Consider the following 21,858-nt stretch of genomic DNA (forward strand, 5'->3'; position numbering starts at 1 on the left):
CTAACTACACCTGAAAAATTAATTCCTACTACTGCCCTAGTAGGAAATAATGGGAAGGTAACATAGGGACTTTACAATAGGCCCTCTTAAGGCTACATACCTGACAACTGCCTAGATTGAAGTCTTTTGAGCATTAGTGAACAGAGTATCAAATAATGTAAAGAATTTTCAAAGATAGAGTGAAAAAACAAAATGTTTCTCCACTTTTTGCTGAGAGGAAGAGAAATTTGAAAATATAATCTTGTATTTGTGTCTCTATATATTCCTCACTTCCACCTCTGCTGCTGCTGCTGCTGCTGCTGCTAAGTCGCTTCAGTCGTGTCCGACTCTGTGCGACCCCATAGACGGCAGCCCACCAGGCTTCCCCGTCCCTGGGATTCTCCAGGCAAGAACACTGGAGTGGGTTGCCATTTCCTTCTCCAATGCATGAAAGTGAAAAGTGAACGTGAAGTCTCTCGGTCGTGTTCCACTTCGCGACCCCATGGACTGCAGCCTACCAGGCTCCTCCGTCCATGGGATTTTCCAGGCAAGAGTACTGGAGTGGGGTGCCATCGCCTTCTCCGACTTCCACCTCTACCTCTGAGGAACTCCAAGTGTGAATTGGTAAAGCCCTTTTGAACTGTGGTGTTGGAGAAGACTCTTGAGAGTCCCTTGGACTGCAAGGAGATCCAACCAGTCTGTTCTAAAGGTCAGTCCTGGGTGTTCTTTGGAAGGAATGATGCTGAAGCTGAAACTCCAGTACGTTGGCCACCTCATGCGAAGAGTTGACTCATTGGAAAAGACTCTGATGCTGGGAGGGATTGGGGGCAGGAGGAGAAGGGGATGACAGAGGATGAGATGGCTGGATGGCATCACCAACTCGATGTACGTAAGTTTGAGTGAACTCCGGGATTTGGTGATGGACAGGGAGGCCTGGCGTGCTGCGATTCATGTGGTCACAAAGAGTCAGACACGACTGAGCTACTAAACTGAACTGAATGACATGAGAAAAGGTTATTTACCAAAAAACAGGGAAAAGAATGAAGAGTAACAAAGAATCTCCCAGTACACTGAACTAGGAAGAATAGAGAAAAATACAAATAATTGTAGATAACATTGAGAATTAGTTTGTCCCAGGCAAAAATTAATTTTCTAACTGCTCTTTGCATGCATTTGCACATGGGGATTAAATTAGGTAAGTGAAGTAGGTACAATTATTAATCTTATTATACAAATAAGGAAGCAGGACTTAGGGCATTTGCTGGAGTCATACAACTAGTAAACTGTGAACCCCAGAGCCCAAGAACTTACCTACTACACTATAAGAAACTGATCAAATCTGCGTCATTTCCTTGGAGACTAAGAGGCAAACATGGGGTGAAAAATCCATTGAATTGTTCACTCATTTAACTAACAGACGCAGTTACATAAACTTCCGGAAGTTTCCAAACTCATTTATAGAAGCAGATTAATTGTGCTACTGTTATGCCACTGAGTTAAGGGTGAGTTCACCTGGACATCTTAGAGGTTAAAAGGACTAAGCCAATCTTTTCAGATTCTTAATTTTTTTTTAATGAAAGAATTGAAAAAAAAAACAGACACCGAAGTTACAGGAACCTTGGTAAAGATTTACATAAAAACAAAGTAATGTTTTTTAACATACCCAATATGACAGTGTGCTTGAAACCTCATTTTGGTGATAACCGCGTAAGTCCAAGAGTCACTGTGTGACTTTGAGGTCCGGCCACTTGCTTCTTGGCAACCCTGTGACAGGCTCCGGTGAAAACTCAAGTCACCCGCACTTAAGCATTGGTTTTTCTTTCTAATTTGCAAAGGCACAGGAACAGCTCCAAGACTCGGGAGCCTGTCAACTACCAAGCGGTGTCGTGGGAAAAGCAGTCGCGGCCTCGGAACGCCCTCGGAACCAAAGCGCTGGTCTCCACCTGTCGGGGACAGCGTTTCCAGAGCACCGGGGGCGGGGCCAGGCCGGTGGGGCTGGATTCACTGGAATCGACTAGAGCTGCCCGGGTGGCCGAGGGCGCGCAGAGGCCCGGGGGCGGCTGCCAGACCATGCTGAGCGGAGTGTGCGCCCGGCTCGCGTCAGCGCTGCGAGGGACACGCGCGCCGCCGTCCGCGGTCGCCCTGAGGTGTCTGCACGCGTCCAGCTCGCGGCCGTCCGCGGACAAGAGCGAGAGGACGGAGAAACCGCCCCGCGCCTTCGACCAGGCCTTGCTGGAGTTCCTGGTGTGTCCGCTCTCCAAGAAGCCGCTCAGGTGAGATTCGCCCGCTGCGGGTTTTCCTCCGTGGCCTCGGTCGAGGGGAGTGGACAGATAGACCGTATGGCCGTTTACAGCCATTGAGGAGTCTTAGGTGACTCTGGGTATTCTTCGCTGCCATTTTTTGGACCTGGGCCCGCCAGCTCCCAAATCTTCCCTCTGCGCGGGGAAGGGAGACAGGAGACCAGAGGGGAACCGAGGCCTCTGAAGCCAAACCGCCGACTCGCAGGCTTGGGTCGAGGCGCACATAGGTTAGTCACTGGCTGCGCATTAGAATCGCCAGTTGCCGCTGCTGTGTTCAGTCGTGCCCGACTCTGCGACCCTTTGGACTGTAGCCCACCGCGCTCGTCTGCCTACGGAATTTTCCAGTCGAGAAGAGTGGGGTGGGTTACCATTTCCTCCTCCAGGGGCTCTTCCTCACCGAGGGCTCGAACCCGTGTGTCCTGTCTCCTGCGTTGCTGGCAGATTTCCAGGCACCGCCCAGGGCGGGGCGAATCGGAAAGCCTGGAGGCGGGGCCTGAGCAATTGTGTGTTTTCTTAACGGAACCGCAAGTGTTTCTCACGCAGAGCCAAGTTTATGAACTATTGGAAACCCAAGGCATGCCGATTTTTAAACCAAGATGATGAAAATGTAGTAGCCTGCAGATTCTTGGGAAAATGCCATGTACGACCTTAAGCATGTGAACTACGTGTGCTTCCCTTTGGCTTTTAGTTCTCAACTAGTTATGGGTTGTTTTGTTTTGTTTTTAAGGCCTTCTGAAGGTTTAACCCAGAGTCTTGAGGATAAACAGCCCTACTGTCTCAGGCTACTAAAACTGAACATTCACAACACTAGTAAACACCGAAATGTTCTCAGTAGCAGTCTTTGGGTGGTAGATTGCTAGTAATCTTTTTCATTTCTCTTTCTGAATATTTTTCATAATGAACATATTGCTTATTCAGTTTTCTTAAACCTTGAAATTACTACTTGGTCTGCTTTTTGGCTAATTATGTAAATAGCACACTCGCAGAGGTAACATTCTGAAGTTTCCTCATTTTTGCCCTCTCTTCCTCAGACTTGTGTATTTTGATTTTTCAGTGGTTTCCTTTTTAATGGGTTAATGAGGCTGCTCTATTAAGCATGTATTCTAAAAGGAAGAAGTTGAAATTTCCTCTAGTGTCTGTTCTAATAGTAAATTAACGGGGATTGTTTGGCGTTGAAAAGAGTAATGAAGGAATATTTGGATGAAAAGGGCAAGATCTTTTCTGACTGGTATTTTTAAAAAATTAAGGCATAGCTTGAGGATAAAGTGAAAAAAGAAAATGAGAGAAACTGACTAAAATGGGAACAATTAAGAGATTTATTTTCTAAGAGAAATAGTTCAATTGGCTATTACTGCTTTTAAAATGAAAAGCAGTCTAATTCTGCTTTTCTTGGATTAACTCCATGTTTAGAATTGGATAAATGTTACTGTTTATTGAACATCAAGCTCTTCCAAGCATTTTGTTTTCCATGATTCATTTTGGTTTTTTTCCCCCCTCAGATATGAAGCATCGACAAATGAATTGATTAATGAAGAGTTAGGAATAGCCTATCCAATTATTGATGGGATTCCTAATATGATACCACAGGCAGCTAGGATGACACATCAAAATAAGAAGCAAGAAGAAGTGGAGCAGCATTAGATCATACTTAAAAACAACACACACAACAATCTAAATACCACCTACCTTTTAAAAAGTCAGAGTGGCGGGTGATAAGTGGAGGAGAAGGATGTTTCTGTCTCTTCCGACGCTGACTGTCCTGATTCCACTGGTGTCTTTGGCAGGACTGTTTTACTCAGCCTCTGTGGAAGACGACTTCCCTCAGGGCTGCACTAGCACCACCAGTCTGTGCTTTTACAGTCTGCTCTTGCCGATTACCGTACCTGTTTATGTGTTCTTCCACCTTTGGACTTGGATGGGTATTAAACTCTTCAGGCATAATTAACGCAGCCAGAGCCAAGATGGTATATGCTAAAGATACGCTTGATGCCTGTCTCTGAAGGCTCGTCCACATGGCAATACTGGGAAACCCGCTTAATTTGCAGGAAAGATGCTTTGCCTAGCTTTCTGTCAGGGGTCTAAGGTCTATGAGAGGCTTAAGCTGCAGAGGCATGTTTATTGTATTTTGGTTCTGCCCTTGTTTTTTGAAGGTTCTCATTTATACCTGGGGTATCAGAAGGAACATTTCAACAAAGTGTCTTGTTGGAAATTAACAGCCCCAACCATCACTTGATGGCTTACCCCATTCATAATTAAAAGTTACTATTTTGAAATTTTACGTTTATTTTAGATTCAAAGGCTTTGGTAATGTCACGTTAATGATGACTAATTCCGAAGGAGCTATGTTGGAGTAGTTGTAGAGAAATGCATTTGAACTAATGTGATGTAAAACTATAATAAAATGGAAATTTCATGGACTTGCCGAAATTCTGAGTTTTTAAAATCACCATCATTTCTTTGGCATCAAATGCTTACATTAATTTTAATAAAATAATAAATAAAAAGATATTGACACTTGCCGTAAAGCGATTTGCAATTTTGTGTTTTCTCCCCCTCCTTTGGTCACAAGAGTGTGATTCTAAGAAAGGGGAAATGTAAAATATTCTGAATTTCAAACTATAGGCTATGTTTAGAGAGACACTTAACTAACCCAAAGTAGAAAAATTTCCCAGGAAAATATGTGCTTCTGGGGGTAGAGGTGGGGTTGAAAGACTTGAAAATGGCTGATTGTGTCCTAGAGTTTAATGTTATGCCTCACATTTCAGTTCCTTTTCCTGCCATGGACCTATTTAGCAGTACTGACAGCATGAGCATTTGACATATTAATAGTTCCTGACTTTCCAGAACTTTCAACAAGACTGATTAGTAACTATTTCAGAGGTGCAATGTTTCAGTAGTTACCCCAAAGAAACCTAAGAACTGAATATAACTTTAATTGATTCTAAATAGAATCTTAAAGCAGTTTAACAGAAACTTTAGATAGTGATTCTTCTCCTTCAAAAGAAAATTAAAATGAGTTTAGATGTATTTTCTATTGCATAAGTTCAATGTATATACTCTAGTGCAGTTCTGTTTTAAAAATTACTCTTCTGGCAATATACAGATAACGCAGAGACTGAATGAGGGGCCCGTCACTTTTGGAAGCGGTTTTACTCTTTAATTTGCTCTAAATTTCACTGTGCTCAGTGTAAATGAAACAATTCTGATAAAACAAGCACTGTATTCTGAAAAGTCAATTTTAGCTTTTTCAAGCTAAGCATTTTACCGTATTAGAGGAAACAGTAGCAAAGCCCTGGGGGACTACAGTAGGCACTCCATCCTTTCACTAGTATTTATGTAGCAGTCATTTGTGTAATACAAACTATAGGTACAATTCTAAACATATTACACAAAATCTCAATCTCAGGGGTAGGGTGGGTAATATAACGATTTTACAGATAAGGAAACTAAAGCACACAGATTAAATGGTTTACCCAGAGTAATGGACAGTAACTGAAGTTGAAACCACTCGGGAATGCAGTTTTGGTCTGTCTTCTGAATCACTGTAATAGTACTGCTTTATTTTGAGCAAACTCATCCTTTCTATTTTCAGGAAAAATAGAATGAGGTGTCAAAATGCTTGGACTCTTAGTCAAGCCTGATGACCTTTGTGTTTTCCTAAGTATATTGTTGCACTGTAAACCGATCATGGAAATCCTGCCTGATTCTTTCACTGATTGGAACTCTTCTGCACTCATTCCCACCCACAGCCCCAGTAATGAGCTGACCTCACAATGGTGGGACCTCTTGCCTCCTCAGACCTCTTAGCAAGACTGTGTTCCCTACTGTCCTCACTCATCACTGGCAGGGATCATCTTTAAGACCTATGAATAAGCTCCTTGCCACCAACTTTGTAAGTGGGAATTTTCCACCCTGAGGGAGCAAGAAAGGACTTGTCCTGACCTACTTTACCTTTTCATTTTCTTCCATTCCTGCAGAGTGGGCTTTTAAGGAAGCCTCTCTGAACTTCAAATTCTGCCCATCTGTGACATGGAAATGATGCCAACTTTCAGGCCTTGTAGGAGTTTTAAATGAGGCAGGAAATACAAAATTACCAGTTACAGCCAAAGACATAGTAGATTCTCATTACTATGTGTAGTTATGGAGGGAAAGTCCTGTTCCCTTTTCTAAGTTTTGGCCAGCTTACTGAAATTCTCCGTTTGTAAGTGACCGCTGTTTTCTGCACAAGCCACTAGGTGGCACTCTCAGCCAACTCACTGGCAGGTAAGCTCTCAGGACACTGAAAGACTAGTTGGGACATTGAGCTAGACAGCCACATCCCACAAACTTTGTTCACTTTCATGGCATGTACTGGACAGCTATGATAGCTGTAGTGAATCCTAACAAATGATGGAATAACCCATGCAGAGAGGGAGGCAGAACTGAAGACAGGAGGTGAGGAAGCAGCAGGGGTAGGGGTGGGATGAGACAAGGGTTCCAAGCAGAAGAAAAACCATGTATGAAAACATAGGATTGTGGCCTGTTGAGGAAACTGAGCCAGTCACAAATGACTAGAACATGGTACACTGTATATGCAAGGCCGTGGTGGGGGACCAGCAGGCACATCAGGTTGGATTTTCGAACTAGAATAACCGTGTTAATGAAACTGAACATTATTGCTTGATTTTAAAATTGTTTTGCTGTATGCAGCTGATAAACACTTCCTAGAAAAAGCAAAAAACACATGCAAATTTGCAGGTGTTTTGTGTGTTACGGACCCCTATTGTGGCAAGTGCTTACATTTGCACTAATATAGTAGCCACCAGTCACATGTAGACACTGAACACTTGAAATGTGGCTAGTATGACTAGAATTTTAAATCTCAGTTAAGTAACTACAAATTACTGGACAGCATAGCCCAACACTGTTTCTTCCATTACTACCAGTGAAAGTTTTCTCTTCAAAATTCAACAACTAAACCTTTTCTACAGCAGGGAGTCCATCTTCAACAGTACAGATCTACTTAGGTTTCTGCGTGCATACCAAGTGGCTTCAGTTGTGTCTCTTTGCGACCCTAAGGACTGTAGCCTGCCAGGCTCCTCCACCCATAGAATTCTCCAGGCAAGAGTACTGGAGTGGGCTGCCATGCCCTCTTCTAGGGCATCTTCCCGAACCAGGGATCAAACCCATGTCTCCTTAGTCTTCTGCACTGGCAGGCAGGTTCTTTACCACTAGCGCCACCTGGGAAGCCCGTCTAGGTCTCTAGCCTTAACAGAAAGTTCTACTGGACAATGTTGGTCTAGATGCAGGGAGACCAGTTGAGAGAGGACTGCAGTGATGGGACAGATGATAAGAGCCTGAACTAAAGCATCGGCAGTGGGCTTAGAGGAAGATGAAGAACAAGATCGTCAAAACCTGATTTTTTCAAATGTGGGGGTGAATAAGAGGGAAGAAGGAAAGATGGCTGAAGGAGGTGTTAGTGGTACCAGAATACAGGCTGCAGAATGCAGGGAAAATGATCATATTCTTAAACATGCTGAGATGAAGGAGCTGGGAAGCATGCAGGTAGACACAGGCTACGTAGGAAAAGCGGCTGTCATGTTGTATTGTCAGTTCCTGTCGGACAGAGAGAGATCTGGGTATCATCCGCCTGGAAATAATAACTGATGCCAGAGCAACGAGAAGGAATATGTGTAGAGTGAGAAACGATGACTAGACGAGCACTTAAGGTCAGGAAGTATAAGAGAAGCATGCAAAAGAAATGGGAAAGCAGCCACGAAAAAGAAAGCCTAGCAGTTGAGGAGAAAGGAGTCAACAGTTTCAAATGCAATAAATATATTTAAGATAGAAATGTGCAAGTTTCCACTGAAATTTGCAACAAGAAAGTCATCTAGGTAACTAGAGCAGTTTGAGAGGGAAAAGAACCACTTAAGCCCTGGACAAACTACCCAGACATTTATGAGAAAAAACCCTGCTGTCTCAATGCAGTGTGTTTCTCAATGCACTTGTTGTAACAGCCTAATCCATATCACTGCCAATACATTTACAAGCAAAAATAGGAATTCTAAAAAAGCAAGTGAACACAGTGAACAGTCAGCAAGATTTTTATGTTAAGTTTTAAGTTAATTTTATTTTTGAAAATATTTCCCAAAAGGGGTAAAGAGTGTGAGGTAGGTCAGCCAAATCCTCTGCTGTTGTTGATGGCCATTTGGAGTGCTTCTTCTACTCTTTCCATTGTAGAATACTTAGGGAGGTAGAGGACACTAAAACATGTCTGTGCTCTTATGGGATCTTTTTCATTCAAAGTTTCAGGACAGCAAAATGTTATTTTCATGTTCTTTACACCTTTTACTTGAATTCTGTCAGTTCCTGTAAGAAACACTAAAAAAAAAGAAGAAAAATCAGTGCTATCTGCTTCACAGAAACCAAAATTTATATAGAGAAAATGTGTTTATTCAAAAACATTAATTGGAGGCCCATGCGCTTTGGACTGCACTGGGGGCCACTGTTAGGACCAAGTCTGACACAGTCACTGCCCTTAAGCAACTTACAGTCTGGTTGGGAATATTAAATTCTTGGGCAGGAAAAGACAGAGAAAAATAAAAAGGGTGTAAGACAGCCCCAGAGATGCCATGGAATTAGTCCCTCATGAGCGTAAATGCCATGGCAGAGCAGGGAGAGAATTAGGCTGGGGTAACCGGGAGGACTTCCAGTTCAAAGACTGGAAAGGTAGGCTGGGTTTCTGCAAAAGTCTGAATACCTTTCAACATCCATGTTATCCAAAGAAAAAAGAAGATAAATGTTCCTCAAAAATAAGTAAGGAAACTGAGTAAGAAAATGAGAAAGGCAATCATCAAGCAAGTCTCAGGAAAAAAACTCAGTTCAGTTCAGTCACTCAGTCGTGTCCGACTCTGTGACCCCATGGACTGCAGTACACCAGGCTTCCCTGTCCGTCACCAACTCCCAGAGCTCACTCAAACTCATGTCCATAGAGTCAGTGATGCCATCCAACCATCTCATCTTCTGTCATCCCCTTCTCCTCCCACCTTCAATCTTTCCCAGCATCAGGGTCTTTTAAAATGAATCAGTTCTTCCCATCAGGTGGCCAATGTATTGGAGGTTCAGCGGCAGTATTAGTCCTTCCAATGAATATTCAAGACTGATTTCCTTTAGGATGGACTGGTTGGATCTCCTTGCAGTCAAAGGGACTCTCAAAAATCTTATCAAACACCACAGTTCAAAAGCATCAATTCTTTGGAGCTCAGCTTTCTTCACAGTCCAACTCTCATATCCATACATGACTACTGGAAAAACCATAGCCTTGACTAGATGGACCTTTGTTGGCAAAGCAATGTCTCTGCTTTTTAATATGCTGTCTAGGTTGGTCATAACTTTCCTTCCAAGGAGTAAGCGTCTTTTAATTTCATGGCTGCAATCACCATCTGCAGTGATTTTGAAGCCCAGAAAAATAAAGTCAGCCACTGTTTCCACTGTTTCCCCATCTATTTCCCATGAAGTGATGGGACCAGATGCCATGATCTTCGTTTTCTGAATGTTGAGCTTTAAGCCAACTTTTTCACTCTTTCACTTTGATCAACAGGCTCTTTAGTTTTTCACTTTCTGCCATAAGGGTGGTATCATCTGCATATCTGAGGTCATTGATATTTCTCCCGACAATCTTGATTCCAGCTTGTGCTTCTTCCAGCCCAGCGTTTCTCATGATGTACTCTGCATAGAAGTTAAACAAGCAGGGTAACAAGATACAGCCTTGATGTACTCCTTTTCCTATTTGGAACCAGTCTGTTGTTCCATGTCCAGTTCTACCCGTTGCTTCCTGACCTGCATACAGGTTTTTCAACAGGCAGGTCAGGTGGTCTGGTATTCCCATCTCTTTCAGAATTTTCCACAGTTTATTGTGATCCACATAGTGATTAAATGGCAAATGACTATGCCATTGACTTTGGCATAAACAATAAAGCAGAAATAGATGTTTTTCTGGAATTCTCTTACTTTTTCCACAATCCATTGGATGTTGGCAATTTGATCTCTGGTTCCTCTGCCTTTTCTAAAACCAGCTTGAACATGTGGAAGTTCACAGTTCACATATTGCTGAAGCCTGGCTTGGAGAATTTTGAGCATTACTTTACTAGCATGTGAGATGAGTGCAATTGTGCGGTAGTTTGAGCATTCTTTGGCATTGCCTTTGGGACTGGAATGAAAACTGACCATTTCCAGTCCTATGGCCACTGCTGAGTTTTCCATGTTTGCTGGCATATTGAGTGCAGCACTTTCACAGGATCATCTTTCAGGATTTGAAACAGCTCAACTGGAATTCCATCACTTCCACTAGCTTTATTTGTAGTGATGCTTCCTAAGGCCCACCTGACTTCACATTCCAGGTTGTCTGACTCTAGGTGATTATATGGGTTGTGAAGATCTTTTTTGTACAGTTCTTCTGTGTATTCTTGCCACCTCTTCTTAATATCTTCTGCTTCTCTTAGGTCCCTACCATTTCTGTCCTTTATTTAGCCCATCTTTGCATGAAATGTTCCCTTGGTATCTTTAATTTTCCTGAAGTGATCTCTAGTCTTTCCCATTCTATTGTTTTCCTCTATTTCTGTGCATCGATCACTTAGGAAGGCTTTTTATCTCTCCTTGCTGTTCTTTGGAACTCTGCATTCAAATGGGTATATCTTTCCTTCCTTTTATCCTTTGCCTTTCGCGTCCCTTCACAGCTATTTGCAAGATCTCCTCAGACAACCATTTTGCCTTGTTGCGTTTCTTTTTCTTGGGGATGGTCTTGATCACTGCCTCCTATACAATGTCATGAACCTCCGTCCATAGTTCTTCAGGCCCTCTCTCAGATCTAATCTCTTGATTCTATTTGGTCACTTCCAGTATATAATCATAACGGATTTGATTTAGGTCATACCCGAATGGTCTAGTGGTTTTCCCTACTTTCTTCAATTTAAGTCTGAATTTGGCAATAAGGAGTTCATGATCTGAAAAACACTGCATAGGCATAAAACAGATCGAAGTCTGAAGGTTGAGTTAAAACCATGGAGACAAGTGATAGTGTACAGCTTGGCTCATCCCATGGGGCCTGGCTAACTGAATGATGATACAACTACAGAAGTCTCAATATTTAGCTCAAAGAAGCCAAATTTACAACAGGCAGAATTGAAAATGACTGGAAAAAAATCTATATTAGCATTTTTTTAATATATTGGGGCAACCTGAAATAAAGAACATTCCACTGGACTGTGAGTGACTGACTTCACAGGCAAGTGATGCCTGTGAAGAACAAGATTTCCTTATCCCACAAAAAGGACACAAGAGTACAGACTTCCTCCTGATGTAACACTCACCAAGGAATTTTTTCTTTTCCTCCAAAGTCAATTTGTGTAAAGCTTTCCAAAACATCACTATGGTGGGATGTGAACTGTCGTATCCATGTTCATAATGTGCATTCTATAGAAAAATGCAAAAAAAAATATTCAAGAAACAAATAAAATTTTAATTTAAACCACTCGGCCTTTACGATGTACCTTTTCAAATGTTTCCCAGTCGTAATCTGTATTTCCGATAATCACATCCTTAAGTTGTTCGGGATGGAAAAATTCAATAATCTCCTTGTCACACACTTTGTAAAATCCTCTTTGAAACTCCTCATAAACTGCCTTTACAGAGATGTTGAAGATGTAATTGACATACTTAGAAACATAGTCTCTCCTTTAATAAAACAAAGAATGATTTCAGATTATAGCAATACTCCCAACAAAACTGGGGGAGGGGGTGAAAATGATATAAATAAAGGAAGAGATGGTGGCCTTGGGGTCTGCCTGGTGGCTGCTGCAGCACCTTCTCCAAATAAGGGAAAGGAGGTCGCCTGCACCATCCCCACACAGCTGCTGGTGTGCAGGGCCCTTATTCTCGAAGAACGGTCCACAGTGCCACAAGAGGTTTAAGATCCACCAGTGTACTATTATTGGATAAAACACAAGAGCTTTGGAAGCCCAGCAGGGCAGTGCCCCTTCACAGAGACTCCGGGCTGGCCTGGTTTGGAACTCTCCTCTTGGAGAAGTGCTGCTGTGATGGTTGGGGCGCCCAGGCAATAGTTCCTGTCACCTCAACAGGCCGTGATAAGAAGCAAGAGAGCATCGTGCCTTCTACCTGGGTACTGTGAATTTTGCTGACACAAACGAAGTCCTCTATCTGGTGTTGAATAGCTCCTAGGAACTTTACATCTTTCCTGCATTAAACCTTGTGAGCAGCTGTCAACCTCCAGGAGTGGGAGGGAGGGGACTGTCTAGAAATTTGAGGCCAAAATTAATTAGATGGCCCACACTTGGTCTCACCAAAAGGACTCTAATAAAATATTTTAAAGCAAAATGCTACTACTAATAAAAGGCTAGTTGTTGGTCACTGTTTAGTCACTAAATTGCGTTTCTTTGTGACCTTATGGACTGCAGCATGCCAGGCTTCCCTGTTCTTCATTATCTCCTGGAGTTTGCTCAAATTCATGTCTACTGAGTTGGTGATGCGACACAACCATCTCATCCTCTGTGGCCCCCACCCCTTTCTCCTTCTGCCTTCAACTTCCCCAGCATCAAGAGAGCTAGAATATCTAAGACTGGGTGCTTACCATGTACAACCGCTAGAGCTGTGGCTTTTTTAAATACGGATCATCTACTTTAATCTTCATAAAACCGTGAGGCAGGTTCTTATGCATTTTGGTAAAAAGGAAACAGACACAGTGCAAGTACGAGACTGCTCACAGTCACACGGTTAAGAGAACGGATAGACTAGAAGAGAAAAGAATTTGTTCCTGCGATCTCTGGGGAATGGGCTTGGGAGCCAGGAGAAACTTCCTATTTTATATTCGTGTATTGTCTGAATTGGTCAGAGTGAGTAATTATTTGTGGTTAAATACAAAAAGGACATTTCTTTGTCTAGCTGAAGCAGCTTGTAGCAAAGGTTCCCAGGGATAAACTAGAGAAAGCCAGGTAACAAATACAAAAGCTCCAGGCTTTCAAATCAAAGCCAATATTCAAACAGGCCTCCGGACCAAGAGAGCACAGAGGCTCCCTGGAGTGAGCCCAGCGCTTCACTTGAAGTTGCTGCCTCTGGGCACTTTCAGGGGAAGGAGCCAGGCAATCAATAATTCTATGGACAAAATTGAGGTATATTGATTAAATATACCACAGAGCCAGAAATGTTCCATTTCTTGATCTGCATACTTCTAACTTTGAACTTTTCTATATGTTATAATTCAAATTTTTTAATACGTTAAAAATTAAAGAGAAACACTGGGCTTTAGGCCAGAATGCTCACTACATATTTCTTTGCCACTCTGACCAGCTATCAGGGGACTATTCTATGATCCCAAATTCTACGGCTTTAAATGGCATCCCATACGGTAATGGGAAGTCAAGATACCACAGTAACATCTAATAATATTAACAATACTAAGTGCCTGCTATGGACTGGGCACCACTGTGAACTAGGTACTGGACAAACAACAGTGAGCAAAACAGACCATACTCTTGGCATCACACAGCTCCTAAGAGGCGGGGGAAACACTCAAGTAAAAATAAAGGCAGATAATGTGTGACATGGCAAGAAAAAGTAAAGCCAGGCAAGGGGATAAAGAGAGGTCTTTATCCCCTAGACAGGAAGATAAGAGAAGGCCTGTGCAAGAAAGCCATTTCCATCCCAGCCGGCAGCAAACTTGGAGACACACACATGCACACAACATGCACTGATCCTCTGCCTTACTGGAAAATGGCTAAGAAAGGAAAATTATAATGACAAGGAATTTTAAGAGCCCAGTGAAATAAACACTGTGCAAAAAATCGGACACAATTAAGCGAGTAACACTTTCTCTTTTCAGACAAAACAATTATTTCTTTTTACTTACTTGTTAGTCTGGTCAACAATTACGTGACTTCCGTCAGGAATTAAGTCTACATCATTTTTGTCCCAATGCACCTGTAACCACAAATGAACTCAGTAATCTCCAAGAGAATCCCCAACAATCTACTGTCAACAAAAACACTTTTGAGCATATCTGTTTTCCTCAAGAATTTGTGAAAATACATATTTTTGTTATAAAAACCAGTAAGGTGGTAAAAAAATTTACCACATTTATCACAGAGAATGAAAAACAAACTTTTTTAAAAACCTGAATTATCTATTTTAACTGATCATACTGAATAAACTACTGGGAAAACTGCCACATCTCAGTATTCACTTCACAACAGCACAGACCCAGCGCAGCAGATTTACTAAACTGGCCAGAAATTCCTCCCATCCTGGTATTTACGCCATGTAACTTTGCAACAGCTCCCATCAAGAGGGGGCGTCTATTTCTTCAGCTCGTGAATCTGAGTGCAGCAATGTGAAGTATTTCGACCAGTGGGACCTAACAGGAGTAAACGCTTGACAAGAAGCTGCATGTTGGGGCTTGCCATCTCCTACTTTCTGTAACTCTCCACTCTGTGAAGAAGCCTCAGCTAGTCAACTAGGACAGACACAGCTGTTCCAGCTGCACCCCCTCAACCAACCAGCCTGCTAACGAACAGGTGTGGGAGCAAGGCCACTGTGATCCACCCAGAACAGTCAAGTCAGGCCAGTCCAGAAAGCCTCAGAACTGTGTTTGCTGTTTTACACCACCAAGTTTAGGTGTTATCTGTTACTCAGTAAAATCTAACTGATAATACACCCAGCTCATGAAAAATGAGGAAAAAATACCTTTTGTACTACCTTGATAGTTTATATTAAAAGTATATAAATAGTTAATCCGATTATAAAGTCTGTAAATTTATAGAGTATACAAATTTATAAAGCATATACATTTATGAGGTATATAAGTAGTAAAATCAGATTAGTATGAGCTGTAATTTTATTTTTACTGTTACTTACATTAAAATGGATGTGAAATACTTCTTCTAAGTCATCGCCGTCATCATCCAGAAGTGTCTGCAAACTCCTAAAGAACAGTCTTATTGTCAATAATCATGATGGCTAGATACATCATCTAAAAATGTCAAGGGCATGCCTGTTCTCAAGGTGGGAGGTCAGGTTTAGTTCATGTCACTTGTTTCTGTATATCGATAGTCTAACTAGGGCCAGACAGCAGCCCAAAGTGTGAGGTTTGGAGGTTTATTTGTAATTCTGCAGGCTCCCCACCCAATTCCCAGCTCTCTTCCCTCCACCCTAACTACAGTGGTGTCGGATAAGTACCACCAGAAACAACATAACTGGTACAGGTACAACATGGGAGAGCTTCGTTAACTCTTTCTAAAGGGATGCTTGTCATTGGGTAAGGCCTCTGGGAGAAGGTGGAATCAGTTGATTTTTCCCCTGCTGGATTTTTTATTACTAAATTTTGCTAAAATCTGGATCTTTTTTTTTTTTTTTGGCCACACCATGCAGCTTGCGGGATTTTAGTTCACCGACCAGAGATTGAACACAGGCCATGGTGGTAAAAGCACCAAGTCCTAACTACTGGACCACCAAAGAATTCTCTAAACATGTTGGATCTTTTAAATAGTATCATGATAAAAACAGACCATATTTTATTGTGTTTTGGGGGGCTGAGAGAGACTAATGGGAACTCAGCTGACAAAACTGGATTTGTCGTAGATTTGGTTCATGACGCTTTGTCACTGTATGTCCATGGGTGGCTTATTTATGAGTGTGCTTATGAAGAACACATCCCCAAACAAGAACTAAAACACCTCCAGTATCTTATATCTACGTATAAAGGGTACGTTTCTTATCTCACTTTTCTACCACCGAACGTGTTATACACATATATACAGTTTGAAGAATACCTTTTCTCTTTGCTAAGGTATCTCTTGATGAACAAAGAATTTCTTTCATCTTACTGCAGTTAAATGTATCAGTCTTTCCTATAATGTTGGTATTTTTATGTCTTGCTTGAGAAATTGCAATAGTGTGCAATAACTGTCCGTATTTCCTTCATTTTTACATTCAATATTTAAGTCCTTCATCCACACAGAGTTGGTTTTGGTCCATGGCCTAAGGTATCTGCTCTCATCTTTTTCCCCAGATGCATTACTTGAAGAGTACTTCTGTTCCCACTGATCTAATAAACTACCTCTAACAAAGAGCCATGTGTATATGGGTCAGGTTCCACACTCTCCTGTCCCATTGGAAAGCCAGCAGCAAAATCACACTGCCCTAATTAATACAGCTTTCTAATGATTCTTGGTATCTGGTAGGCCAAGTTCCCTATCCTTATTCACCTTACAAATGATCTCTGGCTATTCTTGGCCCCTTGCTCATCCATATAAACTTTAAGCTGGGTTTTCTTTTTTTTTTAAGCCTTCTAGGATTAAAATAGCAGTTTTACTGAGTACAGAGATCAGGGATTATCAAAGTGTAAACCACAACTTCTGGGAATCCCTGAGGCCTTTACTGGGTGGGTGGGGTAGGGTCTGCAAGGTCAAAACAAATATCATAATAACACTAAGATGTTACTTGCCTCCTCACATTCTGTCATGAGCACAGAACAGTTTTCCAGAGGTGATATGATAGCTAATGTGTATTCCTATATTTAAAACTCCTTACTTTTAATTTTTAGTATCATAAATACTGACAAGTTTACTTAATATAAGCAAAACCTCTTCGAGGTCCTCTATTAATTTTTGAGAATCTTAAGACCTAAAAGTTTGAGAAATGCTAATATGGATTTAACGGTCTTTACTTAGTTCATCTATATGAAGTTATTTAGTTTAATAAGTCTTTTTAGACATAAGCTGGATTAAGTCATTGTCAATGTTTTCAGTAAAAAATAATGACAAATTTACCTCTTTACCAAATCTGGTGTTTTCAGTGTTTTTTCCCTTATTAGTATATAAATACAATGATTAATAGTTGGGGTTCTCGAGCTAGACTGCATTCTATTCATGGTTCTGTCACTATGGGGTCTGAGGCAAATTACCTAACTTTTCTCTGTCTCAGTTTCCTCATCTGTAAAGTAGGAATAATAACAGAATCATACTACTGTTCTCATTCTTTAAAAAAATCTCCATAGTATTCCACTGCATAAATATACAAAAAATATTAATTCCCAGAAGCGAATGGCAATCCACTCCAGTGTTCTTGCCAGGAGAATCCCATGGACAGTAGAGCCTGGTGGACTACAGTCCATGGGGTCACAGAGTTGAACACGACTGAGCAACAAACACTTTCACTTTCTTCACTTTACTAGAGAACATTTAGGTAGTCTACGTATTACACAAACTAATACAATGTGCACCAGCAGGCATACATCTTTGCATGACTGTATTTCTGAATGTGAAAAGTGTAGAGGTACAATTGCTGGGTCAAAGTAATCTCACCTTATCCATGGTTTTGCTTTTTATAGTTTCAGTTACCTCTGGTTTACTGCAATTGGAAAATGTTAAATAGGAAATTCCAGAATTAAATAATTTATCAGTTTTAAATTGCAGGATGTTCTGAGTAGCAAGATGCAATCTCATGCTATCCCAGGATATGTGAATCATACCTTTGTCCAGCATATCCCACCTGTTAGTCATTTAGTAGCTGCCTCGTGACCACTGTGGTATCACAGCCCTTGCATCCATGAACTCTTATTTAACTTAATAATGGCCTCAAAGAGCAAGAGTAGTGATGCTAGCAATTGGGATGTGCCAAAGAAAAGCTGTAAAGTATATCTTTTAAGTGAGAAGTTGAAAGTTCTCAATTTAATGAGGAAAGAAAAAAATCATATCCTGAGGTTGCTACAATCACAGTAAGAAGAATCTTCTATCTGGGAAATTGTGAAGAAGGACAAAGGAAAATACTGGTTTTGCTGTTGCACCTCAAACTGCAGCGTTCTGGCCACAGTGCATGATAAAGCTAGTTAGGATGGAAAAGGCATTAGATTTGCACATAAGATATTTTGAAAGATAGGAAGATTGCATTCCACATTCAGGTAACTTTTATTACAGTTGTTCACTTGCTAAGTCATGTGTGACTCTGCGACCCTATGGACTGCAGCACACCAGGCTTCCTTGTCCTTTACTATCTCCCAGAGTTTGCTCAAATTCATGTCCATTGAGTTCATGATGCCATCTAACCATCTCATCCTCTGTTGTCCCCTTCTCCTCCTGCCTTCAATCTTTCCCAGCATAAGGGTCTTTTCCAGTGGGTCAGTTCTTCACGTCAGGTGGCCAAAGTGTTGGAGTTTCAGCTTCAGCATCAGTCCTTCCAATGAATACACAGGGTTGATTTCCTTTAAGACTGACTGGTTTGATCTCCTTGCAGTCCAAGGGACATTCAAGAGTCTCCTCTAGCACCACAATTCAAAAGCATCAGTTCTTCGGTGCTTAGCCTTCTTTATGATCCAACTCTCACATTCATACATGACTACTGAAAAAAACATAGCTTTGACTATACAGGCCTTTGTCAGCAAAGTGATGTCTCTGCTTTTTAATAGGCTGTCGAAGTATGTCATAGCTTTTCGGATTCCAAGGAGCAAGTGTCTTTTAATTTCATGGCTGCAGTCACCATCTACAGTGATTTCAGAGCCAAAGAAAATGAAATCTGTCACTGCTTCCACTTTTCCTCCTTTTATTTGCCATGAAGTGATGGGACCAGATACCATGATTTTCATTTTTGAATGCTGAGGTTTAAGTCAGCTTTTGCACCTCATCAAGAGGTTCTTTAGTTCCTTTTCACTTTCTGCTATTAAAGTGGTATCATATGTATATCTGAGGTTGTTGATATTTATCCTGACAATCTTGATTCCAGCCTGTAATTCATCCAGCCTGGCATTTTGCATGATGCACTCTGCATATAAGTGAAATAAACAGGTTGATAATATACAGCCTTGTCATATTCCTTTCCTAATTTTGAACCAGTTCGTTGTTCTATGTCCAATTCTAACTGTTGCTTCTTAGCCTGCATACAGGTTTCTCAGGAGACAGGTAAGATGGTCTGGTATTCCCATCTCTTTAAAGGGTTTCCCACAGTTTGCTATGATCCACAAAGTCAAAGGCTTTAGCATAGTCAATGAAACAAGAGATAGACATTTCTCTGGAATTCTCTTGCTTTGTCTATGATCCAATGAATGTTGGCAATTTGATCTCTGGTTCCTCTGCTTTCTCTAAACCCAGCTTGTACATCTGGAAGTTCTCAATTCACAAAGTACTAAAGCCTACCTTGAACAATCTTGAGCATAACTTTACTAGCATGTGAAATGTACAACTGTACAGTAGATTGAACATTCTTTGGTATTGCCCTTCTTTGGGATTGGAATTAAAACTGATCTTTTCCAGTCTTGTGGCCACTGCTGAGTTCAAAATTTACTGAGCGTAGCACTATAACAGCATCATCTTTTAGGATTTGAAATAGCTCAGCTGGGGATTCTATTACCTCCACTAGCTTTGCTCATAGTAATGCTTCCTAAGGACCACTTGGAGAAGGCAATGGCAACCCACTCCAGTACTCTTGCCGGGAAGGTCCGATGGATGAAGGACCCTGGTAAGCTGCACTCCACGGGATCGTGAGGAGTCGGACACAACTGAGCGACTTCACTTTCACTTTTCACTTTCATGCATTGGAGAAGGAAATGGCAACCCACTCCAGTATTCTTGCCTGGAGAATCCCAGGGAAGGGAGAGCTGGGTGGCCTGCCGTCTATGGGGTCGCACAGAGTCGGACACTGAAGCGACTTAGCAGCAGCCAGGACCACTTCACTTCACACTCCAGAATGTCTGGCTCTAGGTAACTGACCACACCATTACTGTTATCCAGGTCGTTGAGACCTTTTTCGTACAGTTGTTTTGTGTATTCTTGCCACCTCTTCTTAATCTCTTCTGCTTCTGTGAACTCCTTACCATTTCTGTCCTTTATTGGGCCCATCCTTGCATGAAATATTCCTTGGTATCTCCAATTTTCTTGAAGAGATCTCTAGTCTTTCCCATTCTATTGTTTTCCTCTACTTTTTTTTTTTTTCCTAAAAAAAAAAGGTCTTATCTCTCCTTACTATTCTCTGGAACTCTGCATTCAGTTGAGTATGTTTTCCGTTTCTCCCTTGCTTTTTATTTCTCTTCTTTCCTCAGCTATTTCTAAATCTTCCTCAGACAACCATTCTGCCTTTTTGCGATTCTATTTCTTTGGAATGGTTTTGGTCACTGCCTCTTATACAATGTTACAAACCTCTTTCCATGGTTCTTCAGATACTCTACCAGATCTAATCCCGTCAATCTATTCATCACCTCCACTGTATAATCTTAAGGGATTTGATTTAGGTCATACCTGAATGGCCTAGTGGTTTTCCCTACTTTCTTCAATTTAAGCCTGAATTTTTTGTAATCATGAGCTGATGATCTGAACTACAGTCAGCTCTAGGTCTTGTTTTTGGTCACTGTATATAAGAGCTTCTCAATCTTCAGCTGCAAAGAATATAATCAATCTGATTTTAGTATTGACTATCTGGTGATATCAATGTGTAAAGTCATCTCTTATGCTGTTGGAAAAGAGTGTTTGCTATGACCAGGGTGTTCTAACAAAACTATATTAGCCTTTGCCCTGCATCATTTTGTACTCCAAGGTCAAACTTGCCTGTTATTCCAGGTCTCTCTTGACTTCCTATCTCTGCATTTCAATCCTCTATGATGAAAAGGACATCTTTTTTTGGTGTTAGTTCTAGAAGGTCTTGTAGGTCTTCATAGAACTGGTCAACTTTAACTTTCTCAGCATAAGCAGTTACAGCATAGACTTGGAATACTGTGATAGTGAATGGTTTGCTTTGGAAAAGAATCAAGATCATTCTGCCATTTTTAAGACTGCACCCAAGTACCACATTTCAGACTCTTGTTGACTATGAGGGCCACTTCATTTCTTCTAGGAGATTCTCCCCGACAGTAGCAGATATAATGGTCATCTAAAATAAACTCACCCATTCCCATCCATTTAGTTCACTGACTTCCTAAGATGCTGATGTTCACTCTTGCCATCTCCTGCTTGACCACGTCCCATTTACGTTGATTCATGGACCTAACATTCCAGGTTCCTGTGAAATACTGTTCCTTACAGCATTAGACTTTAATCTCACCACCAGACACATCCACAGCTGAGAGCTGTTTCCGCTTTGGCTCAGCCTCTTCATTCTTTCTGCAGCTATTAGTAACTGCCCTCTATTCTTCTCCAGTAGCATACTGGACACCTTCCAGTCTGGGAGGCTCATCTTCCAGTGTCGTATCTTTGCTTTTTCATACTGTTTATGGGGGCTCTCACAACAAGAATAACTGGAGTGACTTGCCATTCCCTCCTCCAGTGGACCACATTTTGTCAGAACTCTCCACTATGACCCATCCATCTTGGGTGGCCCTGCATGGCATGGCTCATAGCTTCACTGAGTTATACAAGCCTCTTTGCCACAAGGCTATGATTCATGAAGGGATATTGTTACAGTTGTCCTATTTTATTATTTGTTATTGCTGCTATCATAGTGTGCCAAATTTACAAATTTTTTATCTAAGTAAAAGGTATGTATATGAAAAACACGTACGTAGAGGAAAAAACATGGTGTGTGTGCGTATCTACGTGTATATGTGTGTATA

The 21,858-nt window shown here is 41.4% G+C and overlaps 2 protein-coding genes across 2 annotated transcripts in view; one reads left to right on the top strand and one right to left on the bottom strand.

Moving 5' to 3' along the window:
- Window positions 1-1,954: 1,954 nt before the first annotated feature.
- Window positions 1,955-4,057, top strand: PYURF (PIGY upstream open reading frame). The gene is made up of 2 exons (XM_052641845.1): window positions 1,955-2,252; window positions 3,779-4,057. Exons 1-2 carry the CDS (start codon window positions 2,050-2,052, stop codon window positions 3,918-3,920), a joined length of 345 nt encoding a protein of 114 aa, XP_052497805.1. The 5' UTR covers window positions 1,955-2,049; the 3' UTR covers window positions 3,921-4,057.
- A 4,376-nt stretch (window positions 4,058-8,433) lies between these two features.
- The window catches only part of HERC5 (HECT and RLD domain containing E3 ubiquitin protein ligase 5), a 45,530-nt gene continuing 32,105 nt past the window's right edge, over window positions 8,434-21,858 (bottom strand). Inside the window, exons 19-23 of the mRNA XM_052642003.1 lie at window positions 15,183-15,249; window positions 14,179-14,249; window positions 11,807-11,990; window positions 11,627-11,729; window positions 8,434-8,639 (exon numbers count right to left, since the gene is read on the bottom strand). Of these exons, the coding sequence (XP_052497963.1) occupies window positions 8,434-8,639; window positions 11,627-11,729; window positions 11,807-11,990; window positions 14,179-14,249; window positions 15,183-15,249 (631 nt within the window). The remainder of the gene's footprint in view (window positions 8,640-11,626; window positions 11,730-11,806; window positions 11,991-14,178; window positions 14,250-15,182; window positions 15,250-21,858) is intronic.

The sequence above is a fragment of the Budorcas taxicolor genome, chromosome 6 (genome assembly GCF_023091745.1).
Source record: "Budorcas taxicolor isolate Tak-1 chromosome 6, Takin1.1, whole genome shotgun sequence".
In the NCBI taxonomy this organism is placed as follows: domain Eukaryota; kingdom Metazoa; phylum Chordata; class Mammalia; order Artiodactyla; family Bovidae; genus Budorcas; species Budorcas taxicolor.

Coding starts and splice junctions, on each gene's coding strand:
- PYURF (XM_052641845.1), top strand. CDS start 2,050: ATGCTGAGCGGAGTGTGCGCCCGGCTCGCGTCAGCGCTGCGAGGGACA. Junction 2,253..3,778: donor CTCTCCAAGAAGCCGCTCAG/GTGAGATTCGCC, acceptor TTCCCCCCTCAG/ATATGAAGCATCGACAAATG.